This window comes from Lactuca serriola, chromosome 5 (assembly GCF_051521515.1).
Source record: "Lactuca serriola cultivar US96UC23 chromosome 5, Lser_US96UC23_V15, whole genome shotgun sequence".
Lineage (NCBI taxonomy): Eukaryota > Viridiplantae > Streptophyta > Magnoliopsida > Asterales > Asteraceae > Lactuca > Lactuca serriola.
The window spans coordinates 254,836,982-254,860,357 of record NC_136412.1 but is presented as its reverse complement, the minus strand read 5'-3'; the positions used below and the strand labels follow the sequence as shown (position 1 = coordinate 254,860,357).

The window sequence follows — 23,376 nt, the reverse complement described above, 5'->3', positions numbered from 1 at the left end:
AAAAATCCGTCAATTCTTAGGTCTTGCTAGCTATTATCACAGATTTATTCAAAATTTCTCTCAAATAGCTAAGCCTCTTACTACCCTGACCTAAAAGGGTGTAATCTTTAGCTGGGGAGAGAAGCAAGAAACAACATTCCAAACGCTAAAGCGAACTTTATGTAGTGGACTGATCTTGTCTCTCCCTGAAGGGACAGAGGGTTTCGTAGTGTACTCTGATGCTTCTAATCAAGGCCTTGGATGTGTTCTTATGCAAAGAGGAAAGGTTATATCTAACGCCTCAAGACAGCTAAAGACACATGAAGTCAACTATACAACACATGACTATGAACTAGGAGCAGTGGTGTTTGCTCTGAAGATCTGGAGACATTACTTATACGGCACGAAATGCACAATATTCATAGACCATAAAAGTCTCCAGCACATCTTCGATCAGAAAGAGCTAAACATGAGACAACGATGATGGGTGGAGCTACTGAATGATTACGAATGTGAAATTCTTTATCACCCTGGTAAAGAAAACGTTGTAGCTGACACCCTTAGTAGAAAAGAATACTCGGGACACCGGGTAAAGTTGTTTACCATGACAATCCATTCACATCTGTCCATGCAAATCAAAGAAGTTCAACTTGAACCCTTGAGACCCGAAAACATGGCAGGTGAAACCCTTAGAGGAATGGATAAGAACTTCGAAGTCAGGGATGATGGAGTCTATTATTTCATGAACCGGATCTGGAGACTAAAGTTCGGTGTTTACATAGATGTGGTTATGAATGAAGCACACAAAACCCGATACTCCATCCACCCAGTTTCACACAGGATGTATCTGGACCTTAAGAAACTATACCAGTGGCCTAACATGAAGGCCGAAATTGCTACCTTTGTAGGCAAGTGCCTTACTTGTGCCAAAGTTAAGGTAGAGTACCAGAAACCTTTAGGTTTATTACAACAACCTGAAATCCCTGAATGGAACTGGGAGCGGATTACAATGCATTTCATAACCAAATTATCCAAGACATCGAGTGGTTATGATACTATTTGGGTAATAGTCAATAAGTTAACCAAATCCGCACACTTCTTACCAATCAAGGAGACCGACAAGATGGAGAAGCTAACAAGAACTTACCTCAAGGAGGTTGTTAGACTACATGGTGTCACAATATCTATTATTTCGGATCGAGATAGTAGATTCACATCTCGTTTTTTGGCAGTCTTTACAAAACTCTCTGGGAACTAGGCTGGACATGAGTACAGCCTACCATCCACAAACCGACGGACAAAGTGAGAGGACAATTCAAACATTAGAAGATACGTTACGAGCTTGCGTGATAGATTTTGGAAAGGCATGGGATATTCATTTACCCCTTGTTGAGTTCTCTTATAACAATAGTTATCACACTAGCATAAAGGCTGCTCCATTCGAAGCCCTCTATGGCCGCAAGTGCAAATCCCCTCTGTGTTGGGATGAAGTGGGTGACACGTAGCTAGCTAGACGTCAAACTCCTGACAGTGCTCTCACTGGTCGGGAAATTATTCGAGAAACTACCGAGAAGATCGTACAAATTCGGGAGCGACTTAAAGCTTCTAGAGATAGACAGAAAAGTTATGCCGACGAAAGGAGAAAACCCTTGGAATTCTACAAATTCGGGAGCGACCACGTTATGTTAAAGGTCTCACCTTGGAAGGGCATGATATTCTTTGGAAAGCGTGACAAACTGAATCCAAGGTACATAAGACCATTCGAGATTCTTGCCAGAATCGGTCTTATAGCTTACAAACTTCGACTACCCCAAGAAATAAGTAACATTCATCCTACCTTCCACGTTTTGAACTTGAAAAAGTGTCTATCCGGCGAGACACTTGTGATACCACTCGAGGAAATCGAGTTAAACGAGAGCCTCAATTTTGTGGAAGAACCCGTAGAGATACTAGACATGGAAGTTAAGAAAACCAAACAAAGCCGTATCCCGATAGTGAAGGTTCGATGGAATGCAAAACGGGGACCTGAATTCACTTGGGAGCAGGAGGATCAAATACAACAGAAATATCCACATCTTTTTCCTTAGTCTATCTGTAATGTTAATTTTGGGACGGAATTCTCTCTAACGGGGGGATAATGTAACAAACCGTTATTTCAAACCTATGTAATACTGTAGGTCAATTTGTACTTCTTTTTAAAATAATAAAGAGAAATTTTAGCATACTGTGTATATTTACATAATTGACCCTCAAAAATAAAGTATTAAACAATCTCGGTTGAGATGAACCAAGTGGTAAAAATTGTAACAAGGTTTCCAAAAATATAAAGAACACTAAACTTGAGAGGGCACAATCGAGATTGAAACATGCCATTGAAAAGTTCAATGAATCTCAAAAGATCTACGATTTTCAAATCCAAGTAAAACCTAATAAATTATTTCGTTTTTCATGGTGGAAATTGGTGAATCGAAATTCGCCTACCTTCAAATATTTTATAGCTTGGATTATGACATCCCTCTTCCAAGTTATAAAATATTGTGTTCGGTCCTAGCCTTAATATTTCATATTGGGTGTTATATTAAGGACTTAAATCAACTAACATGAATATCTCCCATTGTAGATGTCTGGTTCAGACAACTATGATCTTCCCAAATCTCTTGGAACAAGCCTTGCTAATGAAGATGATGTCCCGGAAATCATACTTCACTTCCTCCACCTCCTCTAATTATTCTCCCTAACCCATAAGTTCTTGAAAAGTTCAAGGTCACTCAAGCCCTATTGGCAATCAAAGTCTATGTGTGCTCACATATTGACAAGTCGGGAGAGTTAGGTGTCAATGTCTTGAGGAATTTGGTTGTTGAATCACTTTCTAGGTCACATAGTGAGTTCCTTTAGGACTTGTATATGACAAACCTTGACATGACCCTTAATGATCTTACCTATTTGTTTGGTGCTGCTAAATCAGTGATGATTTAGAGCACTGGTAAAGCAAATTTGATTGGAAGATCGACTTCCCAAACTTCCATGGACATTGACAATGGTAAGATTGGAAATCCAAAAAAGCTTTCTCTTCCTAACGGAAAGGGATCGGCCGTAGTTAACTCGGTTAACCAAATGGTAAAGAGAAAGGCTAAGTCTGATATTGTCCCGTGTACCATTCCCAAAGGGTACATATGTTTCTATTTCCAAAGGAAGGGGAATTGGTTGCAAAGCTGCCAAATTTACCTGAATGACCATAAGGATGGAAAAGTCAAAAGTTTGACTCTACTTCGGGTAAAATCCACTATCTAACTCTGTTAAATTCCTAAGTGTTGATTCTTAGTACATGATGTGACAGGATCAAGCAAAGGGAATGAAGCTTAAAAGAAGAGTATGATGAATCTGATCGCGAAGATGGATTTCAATCGCATGGTTCGAAGATCGGATTCTTGAGCTACTACTTAAGAGTTATGATAGATTGCTAGGAAATATGTAATAGCATAGTTTCATTTAAAGATGCATTGTAAGGAAAAGTTTTCCGCATTTTATAAATAAATAAATTTTGGTTTTATTTTATTTTACATCTCCTTGCAATGTCTTTTATTGAAAATTGATATTTGTATGTTTCTAGCAATAATCGAAATATGAATTTGATTTTTTTTTATTTGTGGTAGTGTCTAAATTTACCAAACAAGGAAAGATTCTCATCACCTAAGTTTCAATTGGATCAAAACTTGGAATCATGCAAGTTGTATAGTATGATGAATTAGAATTTTCATCTTTGAAAAATTAAGACTAATTCCTTGTTCACATGTATATGTGGGTCAAGTGAAGGACTAAGGGATCGAGTACACATTCTTGTGAACTGGTCAAGTCCACCACAAAAGATCGATAAGACTATTCGTCATGATTTACTAAAGTTTAGTAAATATGGTTATACTTACAAGTTGAAGTATAATTCTAAAACATTGGAACAGTTTCAATGTAAGGCAGAACGAATGAGAAGAATCAAATTTGGCAAAAAGATAAAAAGTTTCTCAAATCTGAAAAGATAGGAGAGTACTTTAGTATCATGTTTTATGATCATCTTAATGATTGTGAGACCATATCACAATTAATCCTCTAAGGACATCTTAGTGCATTATTATGGCTAAGAAGAGGAGTCATGAATTGTTAAAGTGGCTAAATCAAGAAGATGAGTCATACTTCGTTCCAAAACAAGTCTTAGGGTCATACTCCAAGATTGTAACTTGAGTGACACATTGTAAAGAAAAGTTTATTAACACTTGACAAATGTAAGAGTAAAATGTGTCCTACTCTTGTACATTTGAAATTGGTAAGTTGTGATGTTTTGGATAAAACAAAGACCAACTAAGGCCAATTGTGTGAAGTGTTTTGTCTTGATAAGAATCCGAACTATCTCTTGAATATTTGGTCGTCAAAGAATGGGTGTTGGCAAGAGAGTCTTATATGTCAAGAGGACAGTGGGAGTCTAAAAGATCCTAGAAGAATTGCAAGATCTAATCAAGAATAAAACATGTAGTTTATCACTATCTCACAACTTCTGGTTTATAACCTATCGTTTTGACATATTCCTATTTCTCTTCCCATTCCAGTTAAAATTGGTTTTACATATGAGTTCTGAGAATTCTCAGTTGGTTGCATAACAACGTGGAAGCAATGGTAGGCCCTTGTGCTGACAGGTGGCAAGAAGTTAAGATTGCACAAGTTCGGTCCATATGAATTTGGATTTGTCACTAACCTTGTCTTGTGATTATGTTTTTAAAAAATTCATATGGATAGGAACTCATACACCATAAAATCTAAGTTTCATAAGGTTTCTCTCCGATTCATGAAAATGATGCTGAGGAAACGCTTTCACTAAGTAGATTTTAAGTAGATAGTAATTATGATTTTTTTTCATTCTCAAAGTCGTTAGTGGAGCGTGTGTGGTTAACCGACACACTAACATGGACTTTTGAGGAATGACAAAGGTCTAAACAATTGAGACTATGATTACGACATCCCTTTTCATAGTTCTGAAATTGTATAGACACACATGTGTGGTATCTAAGTAAAGGTGTATGATTTTAATAAAGTTTTATCAAAGCATCTCATATCAAAAGTCTGAAATTTGATAAGAAAGTCAATAAAGTATTGATTTCTAGAAGTCCAGCTAATTTCTGAGTACATGTCAAAGCTAGTGGGAGCATAAGTGTTATGCTAATAATCATCATGTTAGTTGGAGCATGATAATTATGATAAGTGTTGAAAGTTAGCAATGTTAATTATAGAAAACAAAAGTTCAATTGGGAAAAGTTGTTTTGCTATAATTAAAGGAGAGGAAATTATACTTCATTTCAATTCTAAAAGGTTAGATTGAGGTTTTAATCATCTTTAGTCAAGGATATATATATATATATATATATATATATATATATATATATATATATATATATATATATATATAATTTTGTGTTGGAATAGCTAAACATAAGGTAATTCTATATATGGGTCCATTATTTGCGTTCTAAAATTCGATTATGATTACGACATCCCTTTTCATAATCTGAATTATGAGAACATAGTAAATAGAAATAGAAATATTATAGCAAAAGACTGGTTTAGTATCATGTCTTTTTGTGAGACATCATGAATCGTGTTCCATATGCTTTAGATATAGGATCGATTGCATGTGCTATAATATTCACATGTTCTAAATTTTTCCAAATGTCTAGTGCATCAAGAGGGGAACAGTCTAGAATTGGATATGACTAAGATGATTAAGCAATTGTCGAGGATAATCTAAGGTTTACCAAAGATTGGTTGCTCATGGACAGTTGGAAGTATAGTGTTAATTTTGGAAAGGACCATATTGATATATTATGAAAAGAGGCAACTCTTGTTCAGAAGTAATAGTCAAAATGGGAATATGGAAATGTTTCCATAGGTGGAAGTTATTCAATTTGTGTAAGATTAGAAAACTTAATGCAAAAAGGATGTTCAAAGCAATGTACTTTGAATATGAAATTTTGTTTCCATGGAGTTGATCTCCATTGGAATACTCTGTAATGACTGTTCACAAGTCTTTGTGACTTTGTGCATAATCATTATAAGAGGATCAGTGCATATAAGTTTAAACTCTAACAGATTTCGGTAAATGGTAGGAATTTGGAATTCTTACATTTACGATAAGGATTTGGGATTGTGAAATGAGAATCATTGGAATTATGTTCAATCGATCTATTTCACAAAGTAAAGATCATAGACAAACTTAGTGTGCATACTTGGTGTATGGCATAACGAATGGTTGGGCAAACATAGTGTGTATACTTGGTGTATGGTATGACTATTGCTTGGATAAACATAGTGTGCATGCTTAGGACCATGGCCTGACTATTGTTTTGATTCAAGTATAAAGTTGATTAGTTGATAAATTATACAATGAATAATGTGTAATCAATATGGTGATAAATAAAAGGTGATCTATTTATATTCATAAGTTCTGAGACCATATTGGATTCAGTTATTCTTGTGTTTCACTTTGCATGTTTTGACTTCCTGAATAACTAGGTCATTCTTCACGAATGACTAAGTTATTCAAACCATCCACAGTCGATAATACGTCGGAAGTAGGTATTAAGGCAAGACTGTCATGAAGTTGGTTTGTAGATGTCTAAGATGTTGGACATAGTGAAAGTTGCTAAAAAATTCATGAGTGCTCATAAGTTATGAGTATTGGATTAGACACACGCTCATTTGACTCACTTCATGGATTTTATCACGAGTGATCATGAGACGATAATATCTTATATTCTTCAAACCTAGAGATATGAGTTGTTGACTATGAGTTAGTTATACACTGATTGCATGAAAATACATTGGTAACTCGATGTTATAAAAAGTGCCTTTGTGTATGATTTAACAAGTAGCAGAACAAGCATATGAGTCGAAGTTTATCCATTCCTTTTACCCTTGTTTTGGATAAAAGTGATATCTGCGGGCCCCTCGATGATTTAGTGATGAAACCCCTAAGAGCTTGGCCGATCCTGGACTAATTTGATTTGTTCAATTAGTCGGTAGTCATAAATCGGAGATCGGGAAACAACAAATGGACAGATTGAATGATTATAATCCATGTCTCAGTCCATTTGATATCTAGAATGGAGGAATATATGATCCCTTATCTAATGGACAAGTCATTGACCAGATCAGAGTTCGACAACGGCTTTAAGGCTACGATTGCTAGTCAGGTTTTGGAGTCATACGCAATAATAGGTTTAGACTTATCCAAGTGGGAGACTGTTGCATTAGATGTCTAAGCCCAAAACTATTATCGGTATGTATTCGACCCGAGACTAGCATGGTCCATCTGGGTTGCATGGCGTCGGAACAATTGGATAGACTAAATGAGAAAAAGGATACTAGTGATTTATATTAATATATTATAGGTTCTAATATATTAATATGAAATCATATTATTTAATTAGTATTAATCAAGAATTAATTGAGAATTAATTTAGTGATCAAAAGGAACTAATTAAATATGGACTCTTATATATATATATATATATATATATATATATATATATATATATGGTGGGCCAAGTTCATTTAGGTTGGGCTAAGCTTTCATGGATAGTCCACGGAGTGTTTAACCCATGGATCCTATGGAAATGAAAGTTCATAGGTATTAGGGTTTACACGAATGTAACCCTAATCCTCCACACTATATAAAGAGGTCTATGGTTCATGAAATGGCACTAGTGTGTGTACACAACGAGGGCAAACCGATTTCATAAGTGTGAATCTAAGTATCCTTATTCTCAAATTATTCCAAGAGTTCTTGGTGTTATGTGATTCCATTTGAGGTGTAACACTTGAGGCACTAAGCTCTTAAAGGTTCAAGACTTTAAGCTCCATCAAAAGGTAAGTCATCGAACTATGCTTTGTAGTATAGTTGCTTCATATTATGCTAGTTAGGATTAAAACCTTGGAATACTGAATATTTACATGTATGATAGAGAAAACATAGATCCATGGTTTATATGGTTTCATGTACAACATAGGAGTGTTAGAATGCTCAAAACCCTTAAAGCTATCATAGAACGTCAAAGGTTTTTCCACCTTCAAAAGAAGACTCTAAACAAGACCAATATCTAATGTTCTTATTATCTTCAAATCACTTTCATGGTCCAAGTCTATCAATCCAACCAAGTCTGTATGTTGTGAATTGGCACCATACACTTGAAAAGCATCAAGCATTCCCTTCAACTGTTGCAAGATCTACGTAACCACATCCCAATGAGCTTTACCTGGATTGCCTTGAACCACCAAAGAAGTACCAACTTGTTTGGATTGATCACAATAGAACAACCTCATTAATTTCTCAATGTAGTGATAAATGTATAACCATCCTACTCTTCTATCACTCTGAATTTCCATCCTTGTTATCTTTTTTGCATCTCCTAAATCGTTCATCGCATGCTCATTCTCCAGAAGCTTCATATAGTTGTCCTTCCTGGCATCATCATCACCATATACTTTTTCCATGATTTAATCAAGGGATTCCCCACGTCTATGTTGTTCCATGTCACCCTCATATTCCTCATTTATCACAAAACTATGTTGGGGGGGGGGGGTTGTTGCAAACTCCGCCTTCTGGATAGCACCCTAATCTTTCTTCCATAATTGACTTGTATCACCTCATCCCTAGTTACCCATGGAAAATTCATCATAGGTTATATATATGCTCATGATAAGTTTAGCACTTCTTCCTTCTTCTGTACACCACAATCGATAACCTTTTACTCATGTTGCATATCCTAGAAATATGCACTTCATTGCCCTTGGCTCAAGTTTACCATCATTCAAATGAGCATATGTGGGGCATCCAAATATATCTTGTTCCAAGTCTATTACAGTGATGGTGATCTGTTCACCAGATAGCAAGCAGTGTTAGCTGCTTCCGCCCAAAATTGTTTGGATAAGTTAGCAAATATCCACATGTACCGCCATGTCCTTTGGCAATTTCGTTTCTCCTTCCAGTGTCGTTGCGCATCCTTGTTGAACTAGAAGAGCATTCATCTTCACCTTCCACAAAGTGAAATCATTTGAACCATTAAACATCTCCAAATCAAATTTGTAAGATGCCATCTTCAATCAACAGAGCACCAACCGCAACTATGATACCACTTGTTAGGGAAAACAGGCGATGCTTGTCAAGACTCAAAACAAATTTGATGACACGTTCCAAGTTCTGATGACCCTTGTTAGGAAGTAATGTGGATAGCACACGAAACCAAAAGCACACAAAGACACAATACTTAGGTAGTTCGGTCAAGGTGACTACATCCACATGTAGAAAGGGAGTATTCTTTATTAACAGAGTTCTTAAATAGAGATTAGAAGTACAAAAAACAGAGACCCGTCCTACCCACTAAGGATACAAAAGAAACGACACAAATGACTTAGCATGCATCTATATTTATATTTGAAGGATCAAACCTAAAACCCTAATGGGCCAAGCCCATTAACTAGTAGGCCCATGAATGATGTCAACCAATCAAATTCCGCCATGCAACATCTTCTGGAACATTCATTCTTGTACTAGCATCAACAACACACATGATGGAGCATCATGATACATAGTGGCACATGATGATGCAAGAGCGGCACATCAAGATCACCACGACGTATCAACCATCATGGTGGCATATCAAGCAATAATCCTTGATCATATTCAACTTCTGAGCTTCCTTGAACGGACTTGACCATCATAGGGGACTTCATAGCATACGACTTATCAACGGATACCTTGGCATATCAAGGAACCAAGTGGCACATCCTTGCATCAAGATGGTGCAGCAGGAATGTGGATGACGTATCTTGATCAATTTCGCATAATTACACTCTAAGTTGGCACATTATCTCCATAATGGCGCATCCACCTGATGAATAGTATATCTTGTCACTTGGTTTCATATCTTGTCACTTGTGTGACAACCCAAAAATTTCCATTCGATAAAACCATCCACAGCAATCGAAGTCAAATCCGTTCTGCTAACTTTCAAAGTTTTGGGATAAGTTTGAGTGTTATTAAAGTTAGTGCTTCGGAAGATATCAGGAGAGAGGATACCCTAGGGTTTATTATGTAGCAAAAAGTGCCCAGAACTTCAAGAGTTTGGAATTCACGGTCCAAAAATGTTATTGGGACCGAAAACCTTAAAGGCTATATAAGGAGACTTAGCCATTTTGGTTCATTTCTTTCAATTCCAACCAGAGAAAACCCGATTTCTCTCTCAAGGATCTTCATCCGTTCACCCCTAATTGTAAGTACTTCAACCCTAGAGTGTATTAAAGGGTACTACATGACTAGATAACATGGAAATCAACCATAAAAACCAAGGAAAGGGTGTTCACGACCCAAGATCCTCTTGGACCGTGAACACTAAATTTGAGGCCAAAACTGTGCCTTATGCCCCTATAGACCTTGGAACCAAACATAGAACAACCCTTGACATGTCTAGGCCTTGAAAACACTAAGAAACAAGGGTTAGAAGAGAGTTCACGGCCAAGGATGTTCTTGGGCCGTGAACTCCCTTTCATGGTGTCAAAATGCCCCAAATGCCTTCCTTAAGCCAAGAGACTAGCCTAGCACTTTACCTTGATTTGTTTAGGACTCAAAACAATAAAAATACCATCACCCATTGGTGATTACGGCCGCAAACACAAGCCAAAATGGTCCAAGGGCCGAAAAATCAAGTTAAGGGTGTTTTGATGCCACAAACACTTCCAAAGGCTTAGACTTGAATTTAGGATGCTTCATTATGACCTTTAGGACCCTCATAAACATAAATGGCCATGAGTTTACGGCTGTAAACTCATTAGGGCAGTAAACACCTCAACAACTCCAAAGAAGGTGGTCTTCCTCATCCTAGGGTAGACCTAAGGTCCCTAAATCATTCCCTAGCCTTCAAACTTGCATTCATACATGAGTAACCATGAGTTTACGGCTGTAAACTCCTTTGGGCCGTAAACCCATGGTAGTAAACTCATGTGAGTGCCATTCTACCTTCCTTTGTTGAATCACATGTGATTCCAACACTTGGTCAAGGTCTTTCCTAGTCCCGGAAGGTGTTTCCTTTCATATAGTTGATTATAAACACTATATTCATGCCAACAAGTGTCATTATATATCATTTAGGACTTATTGTGTCTCGGGACTTCATTCGTCGAACTTCTCATCCTTACACGCATACCCATTTGAATCACCCACATCAGGTGAGTTCATACCCCATATTGAATCATTTAACCATTTTTACTGTTTTAAAGGGCGGAATACAGGTTGAACACAATGATAATTGTGTAAATATTTGTTGTTAGACATATTTCAAAATGTTACTTATGTTATTTATAAGTTGTCAACACATTTCAAAACCCGTTTAAAGTTATGTTACTTTATAGTTGTACAAATCTCCATTATTAAAGTAAAAGCATAACATAGTAGAGAAATGAGTCATTTAAGTAACAGTCCAAGTAGAGCATTAGTAAACTATTATAGGTATAGTCTAGGAGAATGCTATTCATTACTTCTATTACAATGAAGCACACAAGGAATCAATACCAGAACAGAACAAACAGTGAAGAGAATCAAACAATACTAGAACAGAACAAACAGTGGAGAGAATCAAACAATACCAGAACAGAACATAACAAACAAGTTAGGTTGCTATAGCATGAGAACACACAGACAGGATCTAATTATACCAATGAATCACTAACGCATTAGTGATAGTTATATTGGGTATTCATGATCATATAACTTTAATGTGAATTACACGGTTTGCAAGGAATTGCTGGAGTCGCATTATGACCGTAATAAAACAAATTTGTTTTCAGGTTATTAGTACATCCGCAGGTCATTTTAAACGACATTTGTGTATTTACTTCTCCCACTACTTTCATAAAGTGTCAGTACCACTTGAAAGTTGATCTATTTTGTAGACAAGATAGCTATAAACTAGGGAGAATATACTTCTACATTTGAAAAAGGAACAGTGGGGTTTAACTCAGAATAGAGGATGCCTTGGTAGAAGGATACGATTAAAGGTGAGGATCATAATGCTAGCTTTATGATTCCTTAATGTATACGTTATAGGATACATATATGCTAGTAGATTCCGACAGCTAATAGGATGTGTGCTCTTCGCTTCAATTCATGTTTCTGTTGGATGTGGGCTTGAACTGAGGTCACCTAATCTATTATCTACCCGAATCTATATATATATATGCTTAGTATACATTAAGTGATCATAAGGGTACCAGGTATGGATCACGTCATAGGACACAGAGTCAACGCACAGTTAATCTAGTACAAAACTTACTTATCAAATTTGGTATTTTTGGTATACAAAACTAGAGATTTCCCAGAAAAAGGGCTTAATCCATTTTATTAAGCCAGTACAGTTTCAGAGACTTTAGGTGACTAACTCTATAACACCTTAGTTTATACACCATGTTTATATATAAAACTAATATCTAATAGATAGCTAAATGTGTGTTTTCCGCCCGACGTCTTGTTCCCGTTGGATTGTGGGCTTAGGGCAGATTCACCCAATTAACTTTCTACACGATATCAAATTATATATAGCAGTATAAACAAAGCTATTATAAAAGTAATCATCGTAGTCATTATTTTACTATAAGAAATATAGGTTTTCTTAAAAGAACTCTCCATTAAATATAAAGGAACCATTACAAATAACTCCATGAGTAACAAGTGAATACACCAAGGTTATATATGACAACGATCTAACAACCAATGGAATGTGTGTTATCCGCCTTACTTGCTGTTCCCCATTGGGTTGTGAGTTTAGGGCAGATGCACACAATCGATTGTTTATTTACTCTAAGTATATATAACTTGTACCCACTTAGTACGCATAGAAAGGCTTGTAGTGTCATTTTAATTAACTTCCATTCAAGTAGGAAATATAGGATTTTCTAGAGGAACAGGCGAACATTTCAAAACAGAACTTATAGCTTACATCACTTGTGCATATACATTTTCAACCACATTTCACAGCTTACTCACATCACTAAAATCTTATGAACTCACCAGCTTAATTGTTGATCAACTCTTTCAAATAACTTGTATTCTCATGAGACTATTAGACAGGTGCTCATGCTGGGACTTCAGAAGATGGAGCATTATAGCTTCAAGTCTTGTTTTGTTATTTGATTATGACTTCTATGTTTTGTGAACACACACATTGTAAACACTTTCTTTCTAAATGAAATGGTTGTTCATTACTTTCTTACCATATACATATCTCGTGATAGTTGACATGACGTCCTCCACCCCCGAACGATTCCGCCGTTCCGGTTTTGGGGTGTGACAACTTGGTGGCATATCCTGTCACTTGATGTCATATCATGTCACTTGGTAGCATATCATGTCACTTGGTGGCATATCAAGTTTCAATAGCGGCACACCTTGATTTCTATGTGGCGCATCCATGCACCAGGATGCTCCATTCCACTTCTAGGTGCTCCATACCCTCTTTTAGAAGATTCATTCCCTTGTCACTTGATATGTTCCTTTGTCAGGAGATTCATCCATTTCTCAGATTATCTGTTCGTTTATCACATGCTTCATGAACCCCAAGTGCTCCATTGAACTCAAATGATTTAAACGAATGCTCCAAATGCTCAAGTCACATTTAACACGAACAAATATAAAAAAGGGTACAAAATGGTATTTTTGTAACACAAGTTAAATCTACCTCCGATCATAGTAACGTTGTTTTAGACACCTCAACTATCACACTTGCTTTTTTTTACCTGAAAATACGTTATTCCTAGTTGCAAGGATATTTTAAAAAAATCCTAGTTGGTTACCTTAGACTAGAGGGTATGGTGTCACAAGAACCACACTTCCTCTTCTACCAAGTGGGTGCCACATAGGTGCCATGACAATTTTTACTACATAAAGTATGGTTCTCTGTGACACACTAGGTGTGAGAACTAGGGTTGTAAACGAACCGAACATTCTACGAACCATTCGGTAGGAAGTTCATTTTTATTCATTTATTTAATAATGAATGAACATGAATACAAATTCTCGTTTGTTTACTTAAATAAACGAACATGAACAATGGTCTCGTTCGTTCATTTATGTTTAAGAACGTTCGTTTATGTTTTTCGTTTAAGTTTATTTACATTCATATATGTTCATAAAAAATTATTACATTACTATATTATATGTTCGTTTATGCTTATACATGTTCAATTGTGTTTGTTTGTCTTTGTTCGTTTATGTTCGTTTAACATGTTCATAAACATAAACGAATGAACATGACAATATCATTTATTAAACGAACGAACATGAACACGAAAACTCGTTCGTTTATATGTTCGCGTTTGTTCGTTTGTTCAGCTAACTTAAACGAAAAAACATAAACAAGTCATTGTTCGTGTTCGTTCGGTACCTTTACAACCATAGTGGGAACCACGGAAAACATATATACTTTTTTAAAAATTTTATATAACAATTTATTTCTAATAAAAAACATAAAGATCATTACTTATATATATATATATACACACACACACACACTAGAAAATTTTGAGACCCGTGCTAAGCACAACCCATGGAAGGTATTTTAGGTACTTCTTTTACCGTTATCTAAAGTATATTGTGCTAATAACCAACAAAGTGAAAGTACAATGCTATAAATGGGTAGATTTTCAATGTATAATGCATGAGGTTTCAACAACTCCATCTGCAACAAAAAAGATGAAACATAGCAATAATCACAAACACTATGGATTATCAAGAAGTCTGTAGTTAAAGGGCATGTAGTCGATTTGAACTACAACTTACAATAAATTCTTAAATAACGGACACAGAGAATAAGCCCAAACTTGTTGACACTTTAAGTACAACAAAACTATCATTACGTACAACTAACAGAAAGAAAAACCAAACAAGAAAACGCACATTTTCCACAGTTGCTTGCAAGTGTTTTGTAGTTCACCATCAAGTGTTTTGTAGTTCACCATCATGTGATAACATAAAATTCTTATTCATAATGATAGTTCATGTGAATAATTTCTTTACTTGTCATTTAATAAAAAAAAATATATCAACTACCGAAAACAATCTTAATAAATATTGAATAACAAGAATGAAATCGTACCGGCTCAAGTGTTAAAAACATTATAACATAGGGTATTATCGTAATTTACCTATTTTGTCACCATTTGACCTTTTGGTATGAAATAAGCATATGTTGTTCCTGCATGTCCGTTTAAAAACACTACAAGGATCGTATACTATGCAGACGACAATTTTGAGCTCTGTCCAGACAACTTGTCGTCGGTAAAGCCTATAGAGACGACATTTGGTCTGTAAAAAGTCGTCGGTATAGCTCCGTCGCTAAAAGTCGAAAATGTCGTCGGTACAGGTGTCGTCGGTATAGCATACTCTGTCCAGACGACAAGTCGTCTGGAAAGGGTCGTCGGGATTAATTTTCGAGGAAATTAGAAAAAGTTTTATTCTCACCCTATAGAGACGATATGTCGTTTGGATAAGTGAGAGCTATAGAGACGACTTGTCGTTTTGAAAAATGAAAACCGTTTTTACAGTTGGAAAGCTATACTGACGACATGTCGTCTCTATAGCCATTTTTTTTATATATCATCCACCAGTTTTGTTATATATACCATTTAAAACAAATCCACATGGGATATTTTCATGATAATATAAACATAAGATAACATATGATTAAAATCCAAAAGCACTTAATAAACATAACATACCTTTCAAATTCTACTATATAACAAAATAACAAAAACAAAAAAAAACAAGTTTTTAACAAACATTGTTGTCATTACCATTCTAGTTTTCCTTCTACTCATCATCATCACCATCATCATCAACATCATCAAACAAAATAACAAAAAAAAGGAAGTTTTTAACAAACATTGTTGTCATTACCATTCTAGTTCTCCTCATCATCATCGTCATCATCATCATCATCACCACCACCACCATCATCAACATCATCATCATCATCCTCTGCGAGTTCATTTGATGTTTCGGGGTTATTTTGTGGAACCATATTGGGATTAAACTGGAATTGTGGCATTGGTTGTGGTTGGAAGTTTGGAATGAAAGACGCGAAAGTGTTATTAAACATTTGGTTCATTTGTTGCATTTGTTGCTGCATGAATTGCATTTGTTGGGATAATACAGCAACTTGGGGATTATCTGAAGATTGGGATGTGGAAGCTTTGGAACGATTGGTATGTTCATTTGGAAATAAATTATTGTTGATGCTTGGTTTCCTTCCAATTCCACGAATATGCCCACGTCTCTCACCGAGGGCACGAGCGAGACATTGTTCTTCATTTAACTTTTCGTTCTCCCCGATTTGTGATTGCATCACCATCTTCTCTCGTTGAATGTTTTCCTAAGATAAAGAAAACAATAAAAGTATATTAATTAAAAAAAATAACTAAATTTATACACTAAAATAATAATATTATACCTTAAACTAACTAAAATAATAATAACATATTTATCAAACAACTTATTAACTTTTTTTATTACTTACCCAAACGACTTCTGCTTGTGGTGTACACCATCCCCGACTTTCTTTAAATAGCATCTGTCTCCAACCGTCGATATGTTGCGGGTGTTCTCCTCATTCTCTCTATAATAAGCCAAAAACAATTAATATATTTACATAAATGTTAATAAATTTTTTATAAAATACAAATAAATTTAGTTACCTCCTCATGTCGTCTGTCTGCATATGTTCTACTTCCATGAGAACTCGTAATTTGAAGTTTGGACCTGCTTTCTTTACCTTCTTTGCACTTCTTCCTATAACTCTCATCCAAAAAAAGAAGATCGATCATGTTATTCCAAGCTTCCTCATCCATATCATCCGGTGGAGTTTGTCTTGCACCTTCCACATCATCATATCCACCAACACTATCAAAATAATCTTTCACGTCATGTTTGTGCTGTTTATAAGCTCTTTGGCAGTCGCCCTGTACAGTCGCTCGAACGGCTTCCCACAGAGGATGTGATGATCGTGAGACTTTAGCCCAACGTTATTTGATGCTATATCATTCACCTTCTTATTAAAGTTCGATCCAAAACCATCAGGTAGCCTCACTCCTTTAATGAATTGATAGAATCGTTGTCGATCAATTGGTTTAAAAGAGTAATCAGCATGTGGTAGTATTATTTTCTTCTTGTTGTCTTCCTTATTATTATTGACTTTCTTCCTCTTGTTGACTTTCTCTTTTGGCCACTGATGTGGCCGAATGCCCATATTTTTCAAGTCTTCTCTTGCCTCTTTTTTGTCTTTGGTTTTTTCATTCATCAATGCAGTATTTACAAAACTCTCATCCACATTTTTCTCCACATGCATAAAATCTATATTGTGTTTTAGCTCGAGGGAAGACCAATACTCAAGCTCAAAAAAGATACTATGTTTCGTCCAATTCAACTCTTTTTTTTCTTGTTTTATCATTGCGCTTTCTTGTTGCACCCCCATGCTCAGGATGTTTCCCTGGAATACGATTAGGGAGACAAGCCAATTGCTTTAATATAGTTGTATTGCTAAATCGTTTTGGATGTGGCCTTCTCTCAGGTTGACCATTAAACAATAAACTTTGCCTCCACTTATGGTTCATATGCAAGAATCGTCTATGACCAACATAAGACATCGTGTTGGTGACATGAATTGAAGATGTGTCTGCGTTACAAGTAGGGCATGCTAAATAACCTTGACCTCTCCTACCAGACAAACTTCCACGCGCTGGAAAATCATTGATAGTCCATAACAACATCGCACGCATGTTGAATACGGTGTTGGTTGACGCATCTCTCATTTGGACTCCTTCAGACCACAACATTTTCAACTCATCCACCAAAGGCCTCAAGAAAACATCAATGTCCTTTGATGGTGATTTAGGGCCAGGAATCAGCAAAGTTAGCATGAAAGAAGACTCTTTCATACATATCCATGGTGGTGTATTGTAGGTAGTTAATATAACCGGCCAAGTACTATAAGTACTATTAAAGTTGCCGAATGGATTAAATCCATCAGCAGCCAAACCTAGACGAACATTTCTAGGTTCTTTAGCAAACTCTGGATATCTTTGATCAAAATCTTGCCATGACTTCCCATCAACCGGATGCTACAGCATACCATCTATTGAGCGTCCAGTATTATGCCAACTCATATCTTTAGCTGTGAATCTGGAGCTATACATTCGTCGAAGTCTTGGAGTCATAGGAAAGTATCGCAACACTTTTTGTGGTACTTTCTTCCCCTTTGTAGTTGTGTCCACCCATCTACTCTCCTTACAAATCGGACAATTTTGCATGGAACTATTCTCCTTCCAAAACAAAGCACAATCATTTTTGCAAGCGTGGATCGATTGATATCCTAACCCTATCTTTCTCAACTTCTTTTTAGCTTCATAGTGTGAAGCTGGAATCTTGCTCTTCGAGAAAGCAGCTCTTAGTAACTCTACAAGTTGAACAAACGAACTATTTGTCCATCTATTGATCACTTTAATATGCAACAACTTTTCCAAAAAGTTTAAGGCAGACATATCGCTACATTCAGGGTATAACTTGGTATTGAGCTCCTCAAACAAATCATCAAATTCCGGGTCTATACCTCGCCCCTCCTCATCTATATTTTCTTCATTTGTATTTTGTTCCGCCATAACATCATCAATTACATCAAACATCTCATTACTTGTGGGCGTGTTTACTGGAATGTTTGTTCTTGGAGTCGAATTGTAGCTTAAATCCGAAGAACCGACATGTTTCTCACCGTGATGAATCCACGTAGTATATGTTTCTAGAAACCCAATGTCATGTAAGTGGGCATAAACCGTAGGCAAAACATGTCGATACGAATTCACACACGTTTTGCACGGGCACCGCACTTTGCCTTTGGAGTTGACATGTTTCTCAGCAATCTTCATAAAGTTTTTAAGATCTTCCAAGTATTTTGAAGACATTCGGTTCTCTCTAATCCAACTCTTATCGATCGTCATTGTTGTTTCATTATTAAAAATTATATTATATATATAGTTATCGAAAGTTAGATTGTATTTAGGCTATATAAATAAATATATACCTAAGAATAGATACAGTATTCACAAGTATATAAAAATATATGTACTCGAAAAGTAAAAATCAGACGGATTGGATAGAGTATTCACAATGGTTATGCAGAAGAAACTTAAACTAAAAATCAACGATTCAACCTGTTTTAATAAGAAAATCATATCAATTTGATTTTATAATTTATTTTATTTTATTTTAATATTAATATTAATTTGATTTTAAAACTAATTTAATTTGATTTTATAATTAATTTGATTTTGTTTTAAACCATATATAGTTTACCCTTAAGTTTTTTTTAGAGTTTCTAGTTGTTTCAATTATATCATTGTAGTTTTTTCCTTTATTTTTCTTATTCATTTTTATATTTATATATGGTTTTATAATTAATTTGATTTTGTTTTAAACTAATATTAATTTGATTTTAAAACTAATTTAATTTGATTTTACAATTAATTTAATATTTTGTTTTTATTGATTTTTTTTTAAAACTAAATCACATTTACTTGCTAGTTCTATATCACATTTACTTTATAATTATTTTAAAATTACTAAAAGTACGTTGCTATTAATAACTTAATTAAGCTAAAGTCGTAATGACCAACATTAAGTCACTAACAAAATTAAACACTCAAATTGTGAAGTTTGTTTGCTAGTTCTATAAGGTTGCATATAAAATCAAATTGTGAAGATGATTCCTTGAATTTCGTTTGTTAAGTATTGTTTTTATGTATTAATTCAAAATATAATGTCTATATAAAGCTTACCCTTAATTTTTTTTAGAGTTTCTAGTTGTTTCGGTTATATCATTGTTGCATGCTCTTTGTTAGTGTTTTCACAAATTGTATGTCTATCTAGTTTAAGATTTTTTGGCACTATTGGGAAACTAAATTAATGAGTGTGATTGGGTTCTTATCACACTAATGCACTAAAATTATCATCTAATGCACTATTGGGAAACTAAATTAATGAGTGTGATTGAGTTCTTATCACACTAATGCACTAAAATTATCATCATTTAAAACCATTCATATCAATGCAATTCAAAGTGGTCCTTATATATATATATATATATATATATATATATATATATATATATATATATATATATATATATATATATATATCCCTTGAAGCACATCTAATCCACTAAAATTATCACCATTTAAAATCATTCATACAATGCAATTCAAAGTGGTTATTATGTTGCATATACATATCATGATCTATGAAGAAAAAAAAAACATCACTACATCGTCTTTATGGTATGGTATAGTTTAAGAAAAAAAATTAAAAAATCCATAAACTAACCTAAAAATGTGGTCAAAAAACGGAATTCCTTTTCTATGGGGTGGTCTTCTTCCCAATTAATAGAGAGAAATGGAGCTCAATCAATAGAGAGAAATGGAGCAGTGATTTAGAGCTCCATATTATTACAAATAAATGACAAAACATTTAGAAATTAAGAAGCAATCAAGCAACAAAATCCTTACCTTGGTGGAAGATGAACTCGGAATCAGCTTCTAGCCCATGAGATCGCCGACTGCAAGCTTTGAGAGGAAATGGTGAGCGACTGCAAAATGAAAGCTGAAAGTGGGTTTTGTTATCAGGGAAACCCTATACCGACGACATGTCGTCGGTATAGGTCCACCAAAACGCCGTCGTATAGCTTTAGTTCATTAAAAAATAAAATAAAATAAAAAAAAGATTTCACGCGGATCGGGGCCCCCTTTTTCAAACGACATGTCGTCGGTATTGCCTCACAAAACGACATCGTTCCCATGTTCTGCAACACGGATTAAAAATAAAGGGAAATTAATTTTTAATCAACCTATACCGACGACAAGTCCTTGGAATAGGTCGCATAAAACGACATCGTTCCCATGTTCTGCGACACGGATTAAAAATAAAGGGAAATTAAATTTTTATCAATCTATACCGACGACAGGTCGTCTGAATAGGTCGCATAAAACGACGTCGTCTCGGATTTCTGCTACAAGGAAATAAAATAAATGGAAAATATTTTTTAGAACATTTTCCAGACGACAAGTCGTCTGTAAAGCTTTTCGATATACCGCCAATTTTTCATCTTTTCCCGCCGAGTCTGTACCGACGACATGTCGTCGGTATAGCCCTTCTGGTCGAAGTTTAAATGTCAACATTTTTTTCCTTTGTACCGACGACATGTCGTCGGTATAGGGTGACTTTTGCCGACGGCATGTGTCGTTTGGATAGGTGTCGTCTGCACTGCACAGGATGGAATTCTTGTAGTGAAAACAAACAATAGAACATCAATCATTAGGTTTAACTTATACCTAGATTACAAAATAAATTAAAGACATAAAAAGTTACCAGAGCAATAGTAAAGGTATTTTAGCCTAATCGAAGAAAAAAACTCATCTTGACACCATAATTCAGGAAAAAGAGAAGGGTGGGAATTATCAGTAAACCCATTGCCCTACATGTCACATTTGGGCTTGTTGGTCGGCATTACTTGCAAAACAAGTTCAAGATCTGGTTTAATAAAAAAAGTTGATAAGGATCAATTAACAGAGGCATTAATATTTGTTTCTGGTTAAGTGGTGAATTCCTTTATCTTCAAGTTGCCCTTATGTGAGTTGATGTTGTTCTTTTATCTTCAAGTTGTATTTGTTTCTGGTTAAGTGGTGAATTCCTTTCAGGAAAAATACACAACAATTAATTATATTTTGGTTAATATTAGTGTGTAGGTGACAAATTTAGTTTAATTTTATAATGCTAGATTAAGTAAAGTTTTATCTTACTTTGATAGTTTTATGCATCTAGATTCAAAGGCATTAATTTTTTGATCTATTTTTATTCAAGGGATTTTATACTTTCTTTTCGTCTGAGTCTTTAATAGATGATTATTAGGTATTTGGGTTAAGTGCAATAAATGGATGATCCTTGTGATTGCATGTTGATATACTAAAGCTTTTAAGGCAATCTACTTATTGGAAAAGGACCGGTGGAATGACTGTTTAATCCCAATGCGTTATCCCAATATTTTCAGGTTTTGGATCTACAAAATAATGATATGGCTCGATGTTTAAAAATCAAATTATCTAACTTGTCCTGCTTCTAATTTCCATCTTAGCAAAGGGTGTGTTATATTTTACGATGAAATAGCTATGTAATTTCATTAATTTGTTTATTATAGTACCTTATATTTATTTCCCTTTATTAGTTACATTGTGCACTTTATTGCTTCAACTACAGTCTTAGGTTGTGCTAACTTTTGTGAACAGAGTCATGTACTTCTTTGTATCTTTTATTAACCTTTTCTCAAGTGAAGGAGTTATTCCACGGTTAGTTTCAGCCCCCATAAGCTTGTTTGATACCAAAGGGTATAAGAGTAAATCCAAAGACAATGCTCATGTTTATAACACTACTGAGTTATCAGGGAAATGATTAATAGACTCTTTTTTACATTGTCCCAGTATGCTTCAATGTATTGTTTTTTTTTTGTCACTTTTTGTATTATTTTCATGAAATCTTGCTTGAATTCGGGGAAGTTCTTTTTACATTTGTTGATTTTTTGGATAGAAGATGACGAATGAGCCCATGTTAAAAGTACTTGTGAAAGATCTGTGACTTTAAAAAAACCCCAAATATTTTTATCAATTTAATTACAAAGTGTATCATCTACAATTAGTTTCCAGTATTAAATATTAAAATGTTCTGAAACAACAATTAGTGAGTATTTTTGTTGTACAATAGCTAAGTTTAATTTTGTTGAATAAATATGGGCCAATATTGCTTATTAGCATCCCAACACTTTTTGTTTTACATAATTTATTACCGCTCAGTTTGAAATTTTATTTTGTTCTGGAGGGTGTTGATAGGTTTACCAATTTCATTGATTCTCTATATAACCCAGATGACGCATCAGTAAATGACCTGGCAATGGAGTTAATATTGAAAATTTACGTTAGCTCTACAGAATTTAATTATGATATTTTTCTTTTTTGACTTTGAACATACCATGATTTTTTTAACATTCTTACTAGACCATTAGTTTGTGACGGTACCAAATAGAAAACATTAAGCATATTATTATGTATACCCCAAATTAAAACCCAGGATTCATTGAACTATAAAATCAGAAAAATAATCGTATCAATGCTTCCATTTATATCATAAAAACCAATGTTGAATTAAACGAAAAGAAATAAAATGAACGAACCCTAAACTAGATCCCAAAATCTAAAACACGCAAGCACATAGATTCATGA

At 34.9% G+C, this 23,376-nt stretch overlaps 1 protein-coding gene across 1 annotated transcript; it reads right to left on the bottom strand.

Annotated features, from left to right (window-relative positions):
* Nucleotides 1–17,466: 17,466 nt before the first annotated feature.
* On the bottom strand, nt 17,467–19,053 carry LOC145050394 (uncharacterized). Its single transcript, XM_078998651.1, has 2 exons — nt 18,307–19,053; nt 17,467–18,180 (listed from the first exon to the last, which is right to left on the bottom strand). Exons 1-2 carry the CDS (start codon nt 19,051–19,053, stop codon nt 17,467–17,469), a joined length of 1,461 nt encoding a protein of 486 aa, XP_078854777.1.
* Between the last annotated feature and the right edge of the window lie 4,323 nt (nt 19,054–23,376).